Genomic DNA, 19,445 nt, shown 5'->3' on the forward strand with positions numbered 1-19,445 from the left:
TCCTTGTCCTGGCACCTGCTGCTCCCCTCCCTCAGCTGAATAATCCGAGCACTCAGCAGGGAATCTAAAAGCACCCACATTTGCTTCATGCACATCAAGCACATTTAGGGCTCACTCTTGTGAGGTGCTCGCTGCTCTCCCGAAGGAGCTATAGTGAGAGGCCATCTAGTCCAGCCCCTGCGCTGAGGCAGGACCAAGTACACCTAGCCCATCCCTGATTTCCAGTGCTTCCTCCCCAAAGATATATGTGAACACTGTGATGGGCCCCCATCCTGGCTGGCCCCCACACTGTGGACAGATGCATCACCAGACGCAGACTCATTAACATCTTTTTATTTACCATACAGAAAAGGAAGGGGGTGAACGTGACCCATCTCAAGACAGACCAAACTTTATTTCTTCTTGCAAATGTAATAATGAAAAGTAACCAGACTCCGAAACGATCTGTATATCTCAGAACAGCACAAGGGAGCAGGTGGCAGCCGATGGAGGGCTGTGCTCAGCCAAACAGTGCGTCTCAGGCAGAGTCCAACCTCATCTACATTCCTTTTCGTAAGTTTCATCTATTTTAATTTCCCAATTTTGCCCATGGTCGATGTTAGAAAAGGAAACAATGTGCCAAGCCCTGCCCTTTCCTGCCTCTGTCTCATGGTCTTTTTGTTGGCCTGTTGCAATTCAGCATTCGCTGGGGGATGGGGGAGAACACGGATGGTTGCAATGAGAACTACATGATGAGCCAAACTTTCAGAAATGGCTCCTACTTGATTTCTGTCATTGTGTGTGAGGGCGATCCCCTGTGGGCAGGGACAGAATGGGGCCAGCTAGTGTCGGTTTGTGCTCCAACTTATTTGCACCTGCAATTCTGTGCACACAATCACTCCAAGGCACAAAGAATCAGACTGTGCCCCCAAATCTGGCAGCACAATACCGACATTCACTCTGCTCCCTTCATGACTGTGCGCATAAATCCCCAGGTGACAAACGAGCGGTTGACTCGGGTGCCTTCAGAAGTGCAACACTATTGAGATTTCATCGCTTCATTAGAAGTGTGCCTCTCTCATGTGTATTATAAAGGGTCACAGCTGTGATTTAGCTGGAATATAATGAAGCAAGTCAGGGTTCTATAGGGCAAGCCTACCTTGCTCTCCAGGCTAGATGCCCTCCCATACAAACACAGGTCCCTCTGGGAGACACTGTTCAATTAGAGAACAATCGGGATGTTCTGAGCAGAGGCATCTGAATGGATAGACTAGAAGGCAAGTAGCAGATGCCTCTGTTTCCATTAGAATATTTATATTTGAAATGCCCAGCAGCACCTGGGGCCAGCGCTGGGGACCTTGGAAATGGGGTTCCACCGCAAAGCTGTATGGTTCCAATTTGGAGCTAGAGCCAAACTCCCCCAAAGCTGGGAGGCCTTTGGACCTGGAGCTCTGGTTTGGTCCACGAAGGACCAAAGGGGCCAGCCACCAAGTTTGGATCCAGAGCTGAACTTTCCCAGTGTTTGGGGTATTCCGACTGGAGGGTGGGAGCTTGAGTTGGGCTCATCGCTACGGGTCACAAGGAGGATCAATAGTCAGTTGTCTGAGACTTAATTAAAGTAACCTGCTTTCCATACAGCTGAACTAAACCCAGAGCCGGGCCGATCGCTTTGGTACTGGTCCAAGTCCCAGAGCTGAGAGAGACAGAAACTGGGGAGAAACGTGGCCGGCTGCAATCCCTGCCTGGTTTCTAAACATCTGGCTCTTCAGGGAAGCGGCAGCAGGGTGGTGCACCTGGGTATCACTCAAAGGACGGATTGGTGTGTGATGCCGGGGACACGCAGCTGAGCACGGGAGGGTGATGTGGGTTGGGAGGAGCGATGCAGTCTCTACTGGAAGTATCTCGGCTGGCGGGGGGGTTCTATAGGTCCAAGACCTCCCCCGAGTAGGCGTTGGGGTCCTCGTCCGACCGCGTCGTCACCTTGAACTGGCGCCGCAGGAAGCCCCCGTAGCGCTTCTGATTGTCCCATCTGAGCTTGGGGCGGATCCTGCGCATGAAGCCCCCATAGCGCTTGTGCAGGTTCTCCAGCTCCTGCCCTTCCCCCTCGGGGGCCAGCTCCGAGCTCCGCTTGGGGTACTTGCGAAGGAAGCCCCCGTAGCGCTTCATCTCATCCTTGAGGTTTCCTTCCTCGGGCTCCTCCCCGTGGTCGCCTGTCTCCCTGGCTTCCAGCTCCGGGTAGTCCTCCGCCACCTCAGAGGCCGCCCTCTCCCCCGGCTTGCGGAAGAAGCCACCGTACTTCTTAGCCATGCCACCTTTGCTGTGGGCGTTCTCACGCAAGAGGGAGAAAATCTTGTTCTTGTCCAGTTTCTTCATGAAGCCACCATAGCGTTTGACCAGGCCGCTGGGGAGCTCGCCAGGGATGGGGCTCCCCTCTGGCTCTGCCTTGGCCTCAGCCTCCAGAGGGGACAGGCCCTGGCCCCCCACATCCACCATCAGTGGGGCGAGGAGAGCCAGAATGGTCTGGCACCTCTCCCACTCCACGCTGGACAGCAAGGAACCGTGACACTCCAGCGAACAGATCTGCAACACACCAATGAGAGCAAACCCATGACACCCGCCGGCAGTTCCCAACCACCAAGGCTCTCTCCAGAGGGAGGAATGACGTCTTGGGATTCCCCTTTCCAGGCCTGGAAGGGGCTCTAGCTCTACTTCTTGGGGTCCCATAACATCCTACCTTTTAAGGGCCTGCATCCCACCCTGCTGCAGTGGGTGGCTGAATAATCTGGTCCCACAGTGGGAAGCAGATGCTTCCATTCTTCTAACATCCAGGGCCAGGGCCAGATACAGAGAGGGAAAGGTTGTCAGAGATTAAAAGGAGCCCCAGCCCCATGGCCCTGATTCTGCGTTGCGCAGCACTGGGGATTATCGTAGACACCAGTGCAAAGTGGGTGCGAGATGCTGTCAGATCAGACTGGTAGCTTTGACACAGACTTTGCACTAGTGTAAATAACTGTACAAAGTACAGGGCAGTGGAGAACTGGGCCCGTGTTGTTGTTCTCTGATCTCTGCTAGAGCATGCAGAGTCCTGAGGGTCGTCATGCTCTCAGTCCAACCTTTCCCCAGCAAGCAGGACCAGCCACTTCAGCAGCCCTGCCACTGGCCCATACAAGGCAAGAAGAAATGCTCATGTTCAGCTAGATTTCAGAACTGTGTGCACAAAAGCCCATTACTGTGTACAATTACTGCGGTTGCACGCACACAGCCGTGGCAACGGCACCCCCAAATTAGGCATGCAAACACAGATGCGCAAGTCTGGAAAATCTGGGTCTTTGTAGAGCAAGTGTTACCAGACCTGGAAATGGGCTAAAACAGGGGCCGGTTTGAATACAGAGCTCATTTGATCTGAGCTCCAAAGTTGAGTTTGCTCCAGACTGCACCAGGCGTAGGACCCAGCACTTACCAGGGGACTGATGGGCTTCTCCAAATCCTGGGTCTGCACGGCACACACGGAGCACTGGGCTGCACAATCTGCAAAGGCCGAATGAGCCAAACCCATGCAAAGAGTCAACACCAGAACCTGCCACTCCATTCTGCGCAGTGGGCACTTCCTGCGGCAAGGGGAGAGAGAAAAACCACAAGAGACCAATGATCTTTCACTATCAGATGCAAACCCCAGGCAATGGGTCCCCAGCGCTACCCTCCCATAGCCAGGGGCACCCACAGCACTTGGACATGGGCGAGCCCACTGTGGAGAAAACTCAGTATTGGGCCTGGGAGTGCCACACCCACATCCCCCATGAGCCAGAGATCACAGCAAAACCTATTGGACAATAGAAGTTAGAAAGAAAAATGCCCCTGCCAAGGCAGGTGATAGTCCCCTGAGAGAGGGCATTGCACCGATCTCACACTTGCCCTTAACCTTAACAGTACCTACGTGCAGGTGATTCCAAAGCAATGGCACATGGGGCACAGGTCTGAAGTTCCTCACTCAGTGAGGTTAAGTGACTTGCCCAAGGTCACAAAGGCAGTCTGGAGCAGAGCTGGGATCTGAACCCAGATCTCCTGAATCCCTGTCCCGGGCCTTGTCTGTGAGGCTTTACTTCCACGCGGCCTGTCCCAGAGAACACCCTCAGGCTGCCAGTGGGAGGGTGGGGTTAGCTGTGGCCCTGCAGCTTGTGCTCAGCATAGCACGTTCACATTAGACACACAAAAAGAACAGGAGGACTTGTGGCACCTTAGCGAATAACAAATTTATTTGAGCATAAGCTTTCGTGAGCTACAGCTCACTAGCTCACGAAAGCTTATTCTCAAATAAATTGGTTAGTCTCTAAGGTGCCACAAGTCCTCCTTTTCTTTTTGCGAATACAGACTAACACGGCTGCTACTCTGAAATTAGTCACACTGACATGCACAGGAAATGGCTGCCACTGGGCATCAGCAGCATCCTGGAGGAATTTCATCTAGAGACTGCTGAGTTGCTTACAGGGTGCAGGTGCTTCAGCGAGCAGCACCACCGTTTAGAGTTGCTCTGAATGGCAAAAAGGGGGCGTTAGCTGATCTCTGGTGCAGCATGAATGATGATTCAGAATTGCAAGATACGACTACAGCGCGAAACATACAGGCATAAACACACCCTGCCACCCATGTGCAGACAAACACACAGAGACACACACGCACACATACACAAACACATGTTCCACCTAGATGTCTCAGAAACCCTTCACTTTCACCCAGCTGGTAACTTTTGCACGTGTGCCTAATGCACAATTTAGCCCGGAACTCCAGCTTATATAAATGAGCATGATTCCCTGGAAGTCAATGGTGCTAACACTGATCTACACAAGCTGAGGATCTGGCTCTTTGCCTCCAACATACAGTAAAAGCTGTGTTATCCGGCACGGTATCAACCGGAAAGCTCTGTTAGCCGGCATTTCTGATATCTCCCAATACAAATCTTCAGCCTAGTAACCGGGACTAGTATACTGCCCAGGAGGTTATGCAGTTTCACGTTCTGCACTCTACTTTCATGCAAAAGACGCAGAAGACATGTAAGCAAGCTGATATCAGGGATTTATTCAGAAAAGCAGCTTCCAGGGTGTGTCAGGGTCATTACAGATTCAGCCCGATCTCCTGCACCTTCTACCTCTACAATGATAATTGAGGTTGATGATGATGACCCTGCAAGATCCCAAAGTGCCTTCTGAATCATCAAAGAAAGATCACGTTGTGTTGCGTATAGTTTTAGTGTTCAGTGTATTTTTAGTGATCTGGGGGTACGCCATGCGCTGCCCAGAGTGATATATAGTGTCATCACATAACCTACCATATAGAACACTTTACCTGTATACACCTAAGTGCTTCAAGAAACCAACCACTCTGCAGTGCAGGACTACTACTGGATTGAGGAGTACCTGTGTGCTATTTTATACTTCATTCATTTTATCGTATTCTAATTCTTTGGAAATTGGTATTCCGTCGGTAAGTATCTCTCTTAGTTAACCGGAATATTTGATTAACCGGCACCCCCATCCCCCCCACCATGCCGGATAACAAAGCTTTTACTGTATTTAAGGGAGCCCCTGGCATGACTGTGTACGTTTCTGACCTGTCTCTCAATGTTCCTACTGTCTTGGTGACTGTTTCAAAGGTGCCTGCATACAGCATGTCTCTCATCAACAGGACCTTTCTAGCCTCATCAGCTCACGGAAGCTGTGCGTCTCGCTCTTGTAGATGCTGTTCCGTAACCTGTTCCTCCTGGTGCATGAGTGAGAGCCATTCAAACACATTTATTCTAAAGCCTTTTATTTATCATTTTAAAGAGATTCTTTTTTAATCAACAGCAGCATGAATTTCTCTGCGGTATTGTTATCCCTGCGCTACCGAGGGGCTTAGAGAAGGTGAATCACTGCTTCTCTCACGTGGCCTTGAAGAATAAAGGCAATGAAATCCATAGCAGCTATTCACCAAAGGAGAGCAGGGGGAGGGAAGGAATTCAAGGTCTTTGCATTATCCAGTGATGGATGGCAGTACCTTTCCAATACACACCTCCCCAATTCCCAGCTGCAATGAACACTTCACACTCTGGTCTTCTTCCCTATGGGCCTTGATCCTTCAGAAGGAAGAGATGGGAAGGGGTGGAGTTCAGGAAACTAGACTCTGAATCTAACCTACCTCCATGTCACATTTTGGATTCTTCATCCATCAAATGAGGCCACATGAAGCACTCCTCTCCCTTTTGGATCTACGTCCAATTGAGTCACAATCATGAGTGAATAGATGGTGCAGCTGGGCCGTGACTCATGAAACTGGCTAACAGCAGCAGCCATATTAGTTGGAGATTTCCACCCCAGAGACACCCTAGAAAGATTCCCTAACTGCCTGCTAGCGCACCCTGTCCTCAGACAAGTTTCCTCTCTCACAAAATTCTGCCCCCCCCCATACACACACACCTTCCTTCCCAAAATCCACCCATGTGTTCTGTACCACACATACACACACAAACCCCAGGCCTCCCAAATACCCAAACTCGCCTTTCCCAGGACATGCATTCAAAACACTTACACCCACTGTTCCACTAGGGACAGAGTAAGTGGTACCTAGACTGGACCAAAGTGAGTCTTGCTGTGACTCATTGACTTCCCATGCGTTCACTGGCGTTGCACCCGAGAAGCAGGGAATTTGGTGTGATGCCTTGTTCCCACCAAGATTCCTCTGCTGATAGAGAAATGGGTGGTTTAGGATGAAGCAAAATGTCGTTGGCCCGTGGAGTGAAGGTACCTGCTCCCTACACCCCTCAACAAGGAGGAAAATAAGGTAAGAGGTGCTTTTATTTTCCAACCAGCCGTGAAGCAGAGATAGTGCAAGAACGCAGCCTTACACAGAAATATGCCATTTAACCCACATTGCCTGCAACACAGGCCAACCCTCACACTTGCCATGAGATTACATGCGCTGGCCACTGCCCCCGCGCCCCTCCACTGCATGGCACCTGAACATCCTGGACTAAGCCATCTTTTTCAGAGCTTAGAAGTACAGCAGGTCACATGAGCCCAAGATACCCAGAACATCTCGACTGTCAACTCCCAAACCTTCATTCCTGGTATCCCTAGGTCATTATTTGTTTATGTTCAGTACAATTTCAGAAGTATCATTGTGAATTAGGAGCCTACGTTCCATTGACTTTCAATGAGATGTAGGCACTTTGGAAAATCTTGCCCATTGTACCACGTGTAAGAAGTTTAGTTGTCTCCAACACATGCATAAGCAGAAAATTAGCCACCCGTTGTGCTCTTGCTTTATTGTGAGCATGTGATAAGTGTCCTGTTACCTTCTTGGTCCCTTTTGCCTCCAGGCCAATGGCATAACCCAGAAGCAGTCCATTTGGGATTACTGATGTGTACTGCAGTCTTTTGCATTTTCAGTCAGTATCTGTTAATGTACCATAATTGGCACTAATGAAGAAATATGTTAATGTTCTGATTATTAATGCAGGCTATGCTTTAATGTAATTTGAGTTATCTGTATTATCGTATGCTGAACTATCTCCATTAATAGAACATCAAATTCACCAGGCTCAAAGCTGTTATCAAGACACTCAGTAAATGAATGGATGAATAATGATAATACTTTGCACTAATGTAGTGCCTTTCATTTGTGGATCTCAAAGCACTTGAAAACCCAGGAAACCTCACACCATGACTGTGATAGGTGTCATCACAGTTTTAAAGGTGGGTAATAAAAGGCAAATGGGGTAAGTGATTTGCTTAAGGTCATACAGCAAATCAACAGAAAGGAACCCAGCAGTCCCTATCCCCAGCCTCCTACTCAAACCACTAAGTCACTCTCCCTCCCCGTTAACCTCTCATGATGTGTCATTAGAAACAGGAATATGAGATACAGTATTGCTTTATTAGCATCTCTGCTAGTCATGCAAATAGAACTGGTCAGAGAAAACTCAGCGAATGCCAGTCTTGGTGCAAAACTGTAATACAACAGGAAGAGAAAGCTCAATATAGCATGAAAACAAAACCGATTTTTAACAGCCCAATTTAAAGTGCTCCCGGTCTGAAAGACTGAAATGCTGAAGGTCTTGGCTCTGCATGGAAAACGAAGAAGGGAAGGGAAGCAACAAAGAGGAGGGCCTGGTATGGAAACAGTTAAAAGGAAGATGGAAAAAAAGACAAATATGCCACTTGTCAATAACAGCAATATGTTCAGCTCCTCACCCCAGGGCCGTTAGTAACACAAGGCCCCTCAGCTTCTATCCTGGGTGCCTAGTGGGACCGGACGCTTGGCATCACGCAAAAGCCTGAGGAAGGTTTCCAACAGCACAAGGAAAGAAGACAGCAACATGCCTTATTTTCTAGCTATGAAAATCCCCGTGCCCAAGGCAAGGCCTGGGGACGAGGGGAGGGAGGCACATATTTGGGGCTTGTGAAAGTGCTGCTTGAAGCAGGATGACGGACTTTTTTCTTGCCCAGAAGCCCAGCACCACGCAGCGCATTCTGTAAGCAGTGTGGGGCCTTCAATCAGGTTTGCATTCAACAGGGGCGTGGCACAGCCTCTCGCTGGGGCGTGCGGGCGAGCCTCTGATCTGAACAACTCCCAGTCTCAGACTGGCCCCACACATACAGCCATTCTAGTGAAGAGTCCCCCTGCTTTATCCAAATCCCGATTTAGCCTAGCTAGCCCCACGTCCTTCATTCTGCTTGGATTAATGGGGCTCAATTCTGTCTCCTCCCTTTACCAGGTAAGTCAAGTCAGAAGGGTCAAATTCACACCTGGTGTTTCCAGATACCTTTTGACTTCAGTGGCACTTCACCTGCTTAAACCAGGTGTAGCTACACCCTGGAGACTCGTCTTTTCCCTGTTCACTATCGATCCAGAGTTTTCTGCATTAATAGCTTTTCTCTGTCTGATCCAGCGCTGAAAACGTCATTGATCTCTATAACTGAAACAAATGTCTGGCACGGGGGCACTGGTACCGATTTGTTCCTACGTTTGCTACGGCATTCCGTAACGTCAGCTCCTATGTATTGATTTCTACCAAGATGATTTAAAATGCCTTGTAAAATGCAAGAGCAGTGAATTAAATCCCTGGCTATCTGGTATTGGATTTCAGAGAGGAGATCAGAAAAGGAGCCCTCTGTGCCATTTGGAGAAGCCGGGCACCACCTTACACATCTGATAATATTTATCACACAGGCGTTTCAAACCTGATGTGACAAATTCCAGAAGTGATTAACAGACTATGAAATCCGAGCATTTGCCTGATAGTTAAGTTATTGGATCAGGCATAATCCACCAAGCATAATCCCTACACCCTCCACAGCCAGAGGACAGGGGATTTCATGACACCCCATGCATCTGTAACTCCTCTGGGCAAACTGCAGGCTACGGTCACCAGTCATCAGGCAGCCAGAGACCTCTCCCATGAACATAACTCACTCAGCACTGTAAGAAGTACTCCACACAGATCTTAGCTGCGCTCTGCTCAGAAACGAAGAAGTGACCAATAAAAATAGAACAGAAGAAAAGGAGGGAGAGAAACAACGAAGGATAAAAGCCAAGGAGGAAACACAAGGAAGGGAAGAGGTAAAGAAAGGAGGAGGAAAATCAGAGTTATAAATATATACCATATTTTATATAAGTACGCAATACCCAGACTATAATGTGGGTATATACTCAAACACACCCACCAGTACACACCATGTTACACACATCCTGGAGAGATAGATCCTTGCATTAATGGAATTTTAATAGATGTAATACAACTTAACCTCCTGCTTGCAGCTGCCTATAATTAAGTTAAATATGCACCTTTGGGGCTGAATTCTTCCCTGCTTGGTCTCTGATCAAAAGTGGATTTTTTTTTTAAGTTCATGCAAAATCCCTTCAGCCATTTCTGAGAACATCGTGTGCCACATTATAAATAAAGCAACAAATGTACAGAGTATTTAACTAATGAACAGAATGAAAAATGGGAAGTGAAGACTGTTCCTGTAGGCGGTCATTTCAGAATCAAATTTTCTATATATACACACCTACTGGCTTGATAAGCGGTGTGATGCAGCATAATTAGTGTTTAAGAAGGGCTGCAAGGTCCTCAGATGAAAGGTGTGAAAGATATGAAGATAATTATTTTTATTAATAATTATTATTGCCAATATAATGTTAACATACCTGGCACTGTATACAACACAGACAGAGTACACTTACCTCAACTCTTCTTTATTCAGCCCGGTTACACCAGTTTTTCCTCTCTAAAAGATCTATCATTCTGGATGGCTTTTAGGACATTCAACATTTCTAACATCATTTCCCCTCCCCTCTCATTTACACCCATTTTGTCCTTAAAACTTACCTGAAAAATGTCTTTTGTGCATGTTGCTTTTACCACATAAAACAAAAACAAAACGCCAACCCTTAAAACAAAAACGCTGCAAAATTCTACAGTAATGATCCATTCCTTTGCAATTTCCAGTACCGCTGCTTCAGAGTTTGATACTATTGCTGTAGAATACTAGTCCTTTTTTAGGGGAATTTATAAAAAAAAAAAAAAAAAAAAAAGGAAATAGGTGTTGTCCTTAACCTCCATGTGCATTTTCTAGTTTATTTTGAAATATGATTTGTTTCAGCGTAAGTAATTCTCTCCCTTCTTGAAAGATAGAACGATGTGGTACCTGAACTGAAATGAATCACAGGAAAGACATTTACACAGATAGACTGGGTAGGTAACACACAGCTATAGGGATAAAAAAAATATCTGGGGCCAAGTAGCTCATCTGCGTGTCTTTAAATAATTTAGCAATTGATAAGAGGTACTTGGCATGAGAAACCAAATCAAATCCCTTTTTAATCATAGAGTCACTATCTAAGCTGCAGCCTGTGAATCATTATTAGAAGTTGAAATGCAAGGAAAGGAAAAGCAAACCTGAAAGCAAAGAATTAAACTCCAAAAAGTGTTGGATTCAGGGATGAGCGTCACACACACACCTGCACAGACCGACTGGGACACACACACACATACACACACACACACAGCTGGTGTCTTACCTGTGTGTTCCTCCCAGTCCCTGGAGAGCTCCCCGCCTGGGGCAGAGTTTGGGTGGAAAGTTGATTCTGGTAGCTGCAGGCTCCCTTGGAAAGTTGAGAGTCTCAGCAGATTCTGTCCATCTCCTTTCCTCAGCTTTAGGTTAATCTGGTCATCAGTGAAGGGGGGTGGAGGAAACTGCTCCCTTTTTGCAGCTGTAGCTTTTGGCTTTGTAGCCCCCAGACAGCACCGAGGACTGCAGAGCTCTGCTTGTTTCCCTTTGGAATTACAGCCCTACTCTTTCTATCCCCTCTTTTTATTGACACGGAGCCTCCTCCTGTCACTGAGCCCCAGCTCAGCATAGGCTCTGCAGAGCCAATAGGTGGAGACTGAAGCTGTGAATAATCAGTCACAGACTCCTCTCCACCGCCCTGAGTTGGGCCTCCAATGATCCCCAGGCCCGCATCTGCTCAAAGCAAGAGTGTGCAAAAGGGAGTATGAAGGAGGAGGGTAAACACACACACACAGGCTACTGAATGTCATTTACATTTGCAAATCTCCAAGTCTAACCCACTCCAGCCTGCTGGGCGCCTGCCCTGCCAAGTGGCTCTCCTAGTGACACTGCTGGGCTGTGGGATTGCCGGCTGTGTCGCGATAAGACAGAGGACACACCAGACCCAGAGACGAGCCCTTCCCAAGCAGCCTGGAACTTACCCATGAAAGTCTCTAGCTGCAACACAAATGGACAGACTACGCTCTTAGGCTGGCAATGGAGTGAGGTGCTTCTCACCTCTGGTAGCTGATTCAAATCCAGCCTAGACTGGTAATCACCTTAAAGTCACCCACCTGCTGGCTACCTGGCAGCCTGTGTGAGATGAGATTGGTGGGTCTCAACCAGCTCCCAGGGAATAGATGAAACTCACTATGAACACACAGTAGCTGGCAAAGAGGCCCAGGACTGAATGTACCCTGGGAACTGAACTGCCAGAACTCCAGGCCTGTCGATCTCTCACCAGCACTAAATTCAACCATCACCCGTAAAGAGTCAAAACGAGTGAAGCTGCCACCTGCCCTCACCTGTTTTCCAGCAGTCAGAAAGCCTTCATCAGCTCGGTAACGCCTTTGAGATGGAGTCAAGCTCCCAGAGCAATGGAAAAGACAGAGAGAGAACTCACAGTCTCCTGGACTCCGGGGAAAGGCCTGGCCCAACGAACTGGATGTGTATTTCCAAATATTAAACCCTGGGACACAGGGCCTTTAGTGTTCAGATTCCTGCCCACCCCCATGTCCCCACTCGCACTCCCCCCACTACCACCACCCAGCCACCCTCATGCTGCTGAGACATCTGTCACAAGGCCAGGAGGCCTCACAGGCCCTCTCCAGAATTTACCTCTCCTGGCGATTATGCCAAGACACCGATGTTCTCCAGCTGCTTCTTCTCAAAAAAGAGCCGGAAAGTAGCCAGCCGGGGACTAGTGTGTCTGAAGGCAAAGGGACTCAGCAGCCACAGGGGCTCTCCTCAATTGCTTCAATTCTTTCCTCCCTCTGTTTTGTATAGTCAGTGGTCCCTTACCTTGACCTTCCAGCGCTGTATACGGAACAAGCCTCTTCACTTGTTCGAAAGCTTCCACCTGCGCTTGCTATTGAAATGCAGGGTTTTATTCACAGCCCGGGTAGGCTGTACTTCCCCCCGCCACACACTCCACCTCCTCTTTCCCTGCACATTGAGCTATTGATAATTACCTTGGGAAACAGACAAAGGGATGGGAATACCATTAATGTAGAGGAGGGGGGCGGGAGGCAGCCGGACATGGGAGAGACAGAAGTGTGTCCAGATTCTATTCCCAGCCCTGATTCTGATTCACTCGGGCCCAGACTGGCATCAGGGCATTTTTAAACATCTGCCAACCCTCGATGCAGGTGCACAAGCTAAGATTTGAGTGTACAAGCCTTGAATTGCACACATGCATCGGGGGTTAAGCTTGAGAAAAATTGGGCATGGACTAAAGCACATTGTGGAAAATCTGGGCCTGTCACCTGAACCCTCTGTGCTTCAGTTTTCCCATCTGTAAAATGGGGATTCAATTTATCTGAGAGGGATCATTCATCATGTAAAAGCATTAGGTGAAAGAAGCTACAAGGGGCATTTCTTTATCATTAGATCTCCTTATTGCCATGCTTCATCCCAAGCAGAAAATGTAGCCACAAAAACAGGCTGAGCAGAGGTTATAGTGCTTATCAATGTGCCTGGGGGGTCTTCCTTTACCTCTTCCTCTTTCAGACAAGTGTGAAAAAACTCCCAGAAATTTACTCACCATCTTTTCCTCTCTTTCTTCCCAGTAAGTCTCAGATGAAAGAAACCAGAGAGCAGGAGACACCCAGCTGGGGTGATGCTCCAGAGGTTACGAATCTGCATCTCCTTTGTATCAGCATGGATGCCTGGGCACAAACAGAAAAAGCTCCTCCCACCACCCCCCAGTAAAGTTTATGCCTTAAAAATGAGAGAGGCTCTGACATGGTTACTGCATGTGATGCCTTTCAAATATTAGTGATAATCCGGGATCTGAAGAACATACTATTTTTACCATCCCTCTCTCCAGAGGGATGTTTCCCAGCAACCCTCCCTTCCCTTTAGCTTGAAAATTGGCTTGCTGGATACTTGAAGTTCCTTCCTGTGAATAAAGAGTTGGATTGAATTAGCAGGTAAATCTTAGTTCTCTACAAAAGCCTCAGGAGGCCACTTGGTAGGGATGGAAAGTTGCCCATGAGATATGAGAATCATTCAGCTTTTAATAAAAAAGACTTTAAATGCCAATCCTTTCAAAGAGCTTCTTCCTGGACGTGCACAAAACTAAGGTGATTTTATACCTAACTGCATACGCAAACTCCATATTTGCTCATAAAGATGGGTATTTGTGCACAGATTAGGTTAGGTGCACAATAACCCAACTGTTGTTTACATGGGATCTTTGGTCATGCTAATTTTGCAGATGCACGGCTTGCAGGCCCTCTGAAAATCCAGCCCCAATTCAGAGCAGGTTACATGGAACACCTGTGTAATCACATGGGGGTGAAAATTACTCCTGTCCAGAGGATCAGCACAAGACCCATGTGGCACCTAAGTTCTGCTTGAGTTGGAGCATGGGATCTTCTGCTGACCCTTTTCACAGGGGTAAATTTCACCCTATGTTACTAGCCACTGAATGCCAAGAGAATTCAATGTGACTATTGTTATTCCAAAGGCGGCATGAGAAAGGGGAAGGCCACAGGACGCTGCACTTTGAGACAGGACTTTTGTGTTCAGGACCTTTGCTCACCAGACCAAGAGTGGAAATAGAGGGGCATCAGCAATTTCTGCCTTTCCATAAGATGCTTCCAGTCACAGAAGGCTGGTGCCCTCACATCAGTGCTCTGCAAAGCGTTATTACAAAGCATTGTGCCTTTCCAAAACCGGTCCTCAGGGACCGATGACAAGGTTTCATTTACCCACTGGAAAGACAACAACCGCTCTCCGTTTGACAGCTCTGGCCACGGAGTTTGAAAGAGAAGCTCCCCAACTTACCCGAAGGAGTAGAGATTCCAGCTTGCTGCTCACCTCTGACTGACTAACGTGTACTGGCATTAATAAAGAAGAGACTTGTCATGGGAGGGCATGCTACCAAGGAGCTGGAGCCACCATGTTACCTCATCCCGTTCTTCTGCTTGGCTTTGCACAGACGGACTCAGACTCCGGTGTAGTAAAAAGCAGCTGCAAACCACAAACACCCCTGGTCTGGCTGGTTAAGATCATAGTTATCCTCAGAGAGATTTAACCCTGGCTGTTAAGCACAATGGATATGATTCAAAGGCCACTGAGGGTAAGCCAAAGTCTCCCATTAACCTCAATGGGCTTTGGATAAGGCTCTATGTCGGCATAATGCTTAATACTGGAAAGCATTCTCCATTTCTAGCAACTAATTCTCCCAGGTTAAGACCCCAGATGTTTAAAACCTGGCCTCTCTTTTTTTAACCTGTAATTATATGGACCCATTAGATGTCATGTTAGTGTCTGATCATCTCCAGATGCCATCAGCCACATTCCCATAACAGTGCCTGTACAGCCGGGGATGTGAAATGCAGAACTGTAAGGCCTGATTGGAAACGGAACCTACTTCAGCCTTCCATGCTGCACCAGCTATTGTGAGAGCTGAAATGGCTGTCAGAGACATCATTACCTGACGGTAACGCACCACTTAATCAAACATTGATCTGACATCTGTTGTGCCCACACAACTGCAAGTGGAAAACTAGAAGCCAGGGTTTTAAAAAAAAACACCAAAATCTGTCCCCGAACGTACGCCATATGGAATGGACGCATGCTGTGTGCAATTCACAAACAAGGATGAGAGGGAGAGAAGAGCTGCCTGCTCCCCATTAACCCCGCTTATCTTTAGAGACTCCAGTGCTGTGACTGATGGTGTAGCTCAGAATTCACAGAGAGCGTCCTGGACGTCAGAGGGAATTCAGCCCCCAAAGAGCACCTGAAAGTCCTCGCAGCTGCTTTGCTTTGAACAAGTTCAATTGCACCATAGAAAACGTGCTTTGGGAGACCAAGCACCAGGCTTGGGTTATTCACCCAAAGATTAAAGTACTTGGTAATAAGATTTCTTAATAAGAGTTTGTTTCCTTTGGCTAGAGGGAAAAGTTAAATTGCTTCTGTTCCTAGAGCAGATGGAATGTATTATTACTCTCAATTTCTGTTACACATTCTCTCTCTCTCATCTTCAGCCTCTGCTGTAGCTAGTGTTGAGAGTCCTCTTGCCTCACGTTGCTGGGTTCCCTTCCATCTCCCACAGCCTGACTTCCACTAACTCTGTCAGTTCACTGACCATCTGGCACCAGCTCAGCTGCTCAGGCCAGGGAACATGTAGCTACAGGGTCCTCAGCGCAGTCAGGGAAATGACAAAAAAGAAAACCCACTCACCAGTAAGTATAATTAATATTCATCTGTCTCTTCCTAATGGGAGACTGTCTCTGACTCATGCTGACATTTCGCTGGGACAATGGTAATTAAGCACCTGGGTAAAAGAAACAAATGTGCAGTAATAGAAAAGTTAAGTTTTCTTAACTAGAGTAGTTAAAAGCTGGTTAGGAGGGAGGAGGGATTAGCATGAGTCTCAGGCTAGTGGAAAAATAAGTGGGAGTTAATTTCAGCTAATGTCACACAGCTCTTCTCTTTACAGTTCTAGCCCCTCTTCACCAGGGCCAACCGGCAGCTGCTTGAAAACCGCTGAATTTTTGTAGCAGCTTGCAGAACTTTCCACATTTCCTTGAATGAAATCAGCTTCGTCCTGAGTCCCTCCTTTTGATGGCCAGGATGATCCTCCCGGAAAAGTAAGCATCACCTTCGGTAAATCTCCCGGGAACACCACGTAACCGTTCAGACAACATGCTCCAACCAGCACCAACTCCACCAGACAAGCCGGAGGAGGTGGACACCGAGGACTGCAAAATGCTAGGAGCAGCAGAGCATTAAGGGGCTGCTGCTTTATACTGGAAGAAGCGTGTTGCATCTGTAGCAGCACCCGTCTAGCAGAGGAGTGAGCAGGTGCAATACCTACTGGGAAACAGTAGAGGGAGCAAGTCTGGGAAGAACATGGTGTCACATTGTAATGAGTTCACTTAAAATCCAGCAAAATCCGACTACCAGCTTCTCAGGTCTACCAAGGTAGATCACAGTGCATTGGTATTTATGGGGCTGTCCCCTAGACAAAGTATGAATGACATCTAGATAGAAAACTGTTACATTCAGCGAGGTGCTTCTAGCCTGCTCTGGCCCTCTCCCGCTACTGCATCTCATGGGTTCGTTGTGTGCATGACCACAGGCTGTTGGGAATGGACATTTCCCCAGGCAGATGAAAACCCCAGAACCAGCATGGGCTCCCAGACCAGAGCAGGTAACTCACTGCCCAGGAGCCACGCCTAGCTGCAAGTCCCCGTGCAATAGCCACCACCATGCCCAACTGGGAAGCAATTCCTGGAAGTGGCCATCAGAATGGGGGTACTGCTGCAATTTGCAGGCAAGCGAAGCAGCGCTGCTGCTCGCTGGATCATAGACCGTGGTGTCTTTGAGAGACCAGCTATTTCCCAAAGGCTGTTGGACAGTCCTGATGGAACCACAATAGGTACATAAAGCTGCAGCCCTTGGAGACTGGATGGCTCACAGGCTTGGTCTTGGAGATACGACATCTCTGGAGTGCCAGTTTTCTTCCAGTCCACACTGAACGTGACCGAGAGTTACCACCATCTGACCACATGTGGGTGCTGAATGGGAAATGAGTTTTATGGGTCTCAGTCTTGTTCCTACATCATAAAAAAAATCCTAAAAAGTCAACTGGCCCTAAATAGGTGCTTTATTGGCAGTCTCAGCAGATAGATAGAAGGGCAAAGTTGGTTATGACCAGTGAGCTCCGCTCAACATGCATGAGACCCAGGGGTCATGGAAATAAACAGCCCTTCAGAAGATCTTTAAATATTGGCTCAGGAAGGCCATGCACCAAGCTCCTTCCTCTTTCATGTCACCAAAGCCCCTGGCCTTTGTACGTAGCTTCACAACTTAGACCTGCAGTGCAGCAGGTCAAGGATTCACTCCCTACTTCCACTCAATCTTTAAGCACCATGGACAGCAAAATGATCCTGAGGAGAGCAGAGAGCCTGGAGCTGGGAAGGAACAGGAGTGGGCAGAGGGCAGGGAAGGGGAGGTTAAAGAAATCACCCAGGGGTCAGTAGGAGAAGCCCACATCCAGGTTTGGAAGGAGACTGAGGATTTTCTCCAGGGGACTGGCAGAGACCAGGCACACTGTGCAGAGGTGTAGGAAAGGAGAGTGACAGCCACCCAGCATGTGGGTACCCACTGACTGGCATCAGTCCTGTGGCCAGCTACCTCCCATCCTACACCAGGGGCAGACAATCATATGACAGAAGAGAAATAAGGCCTGTACCACGGGGAGCACATAAAGACCACCTCTGGATCAATATTCAAGTGGGGGCAATGCCATTCTCACATACCAGAGAAGAGCCAGAGCTTCTGACAGTGGGGATCAGATGGGGATAATGCCTTGGGTCAGACAATGGCAGAGAGGCCTGCTAGCAACCAAGTGCTTCAGTCCTAAACATGAGAAAAGAATTCATACAGCTCCTACAATGCTGTCTGCCATTGGAGAGCAGCCACACTTCGGCCTGCTGGGAAGGGGCTCGAGCAACGGAGAGCGCTCAGGACCAAGGCGTATCCTGCCCTCCAGGTACGATCAGCCAATGGGAGTTCACGCTGGTGAGTGATGGTTGGAGAGCTCTGGTGGTGGCAGAGTTTTGGTGGAACCCGGCAGAGCTGGGATTAGCTCCCCGCTGCTCCTGCAGCGTCAGTTAAACACAATTTAATTCCATCTTCAGTGCGGTTGTTTTCCCCAGTAACTTTCACTCTAACAACAAGGTCTGCTTGGGGAGGGACGGCAGCTGGGATTTCTTTTTTAAGCAAAGCTACTCTGGCTAGTCAGAACAAAACATTTGCCAGAGTTTGGTGTCCATCATTCCCACTGTTCACCTCCCACCAGCCAGTCCCAGATTCCAGCAGCTACTGTCCAACTAGCTCGTTTCTCAGCAGGCCAGCTGCCCTGCTTCTTGAGGCTCCTTTCAGGAGAAAGCAGGCAACACTCTTCTATTGGAAGAATGAAACTTCTCCATCTGGCAGGAAGGCGGTGGGTGAGGGGGAGCAGTGAGGGTCTGGAGATATTGGGCCGTTTTGTCACCCGAGATCCCAGCAGCCAAAGCTGCCTTTTTACAATTATATACGGTGACTAACTGGGCCAGAACAATAGCAAGAAAAATGAAACAAGCTAGCACAGTGAAAGGCTCTTACTTTATAAGCCGCCACGAAGCCTCCACCCCAACACTAATTCTAGCTTTTTGGACTCTGCTGGTTCAGAACATTCCAGGCCTATAAACGTACAGTGACTACAGGGTCAGGGCAGTTCTTAGTATTCTGTGAACCCCTCGGCCAACCCGGGGTGTTAGGGTTAGAGAAGAAAATCATTGCATTGTAGAATGGGGATTGAGCCAGCAGGGGGAGCTGCATGCTGAGGTTTTTCTAATGGCCCTGGGAGAATGGAGACATCAAGCATCTTCAGTGGTACCTCCACCTTCCCCACTGCAGGGACCATCAGCATCCCTTGGGTCATGCTGAGCTTGGACTGTGAGCCTCCCAGCCATAATGTTCCCAAAGCCACAAAGTTACACAATCTGAATAGAAGCTTTATAGACAAAGAAATCCCTGGTTAATCACTACTGCTACAACTGTTAATTAAAGTCTGCTTATCTGATCATTGTAGGAGCTACAAGTTACCAGCAGGCAACCACAACTCTTCAGAAGTCCCACTGGCCTGGGCTTATGGGATTGAAT

At 48.2% G+C, this 19,445-nt stretch overlaps 1 protein-coding gene across 4 annotated transcripts; it reads right to left on the bottom strand.

The window, feature by feature from the left end:
• Window positions 1–318: 318 nt before the first annotated feature.
• Window positions 319–13,385, bottom strand: PDYN (prodynorphin). Of its 4 annotated transcripts, none has more exons than XM_084645205.1 (3): window positions 13,327–13,385; window positions 3,440–3,587; window positions 319–2,559 (listed from the first exon to the last, which is right to left on the bottom strand). In XM_084645205.1, the coding sequence occupies exons 2-3, from the start codon at window positions 3,566–3,568 to the stop codon at window positions 1,900–1,902; spliced, it is 789 nt and encodes a 262-aa protein (XP_084501331.1). In that variant the 5' UTR covers window positions 3,569–3,587; window positions 13,327–13,385; the 3' UTR covers window positions 319–1,899. The 4 variants fall into 4 exon arrangements, with proteins under 4 accessions (XP_084501331.1, XP_084501329.1, XP_084501330.1 ...); XM_084645203.1 differs by lacking the exon at window positions 13,327–13,385 and adding an exon at window positions 12,585–12,687; XM_084645204.1 differs by lacking the exon at window positions 13,327–13,385 and adding an exon at window positions 12,402–12,449.
• Between the last annotated feature and the right edge of the window lie 6,060 nt (window positions 13,386–19,445).

This window comes from Lepidochelys olivacea (genome assembly GCF_965140295.1).
Source record: "Lepidochelys olivacea isolate rLepOli2 genome assembly, chromosome: 13".
NCBI lineage: Eukaryota > Metazoa > Chordata > Testudines > Cheloniidae > Lepidochelys > Lepidochelys olivacea.

Excerpts from the sequence above, each read along its gene's own strand:
- PDYN (XM_084645205.1), bottom strand. The coding sequence starts at position 3,568 with ATGGAGTGGCAGGTTCTGGTGTTGACTCTTTGCATGGGTTTGGCTCAT. Across the intron at positions 2,560-3,439 it reads AGAAGCCCATCAGTCCCCTG|ATCTGTTCGCTGGAGTGTCA; the intron begins GTAAGTGCTGGG and ends GGTGTGTTGCAG.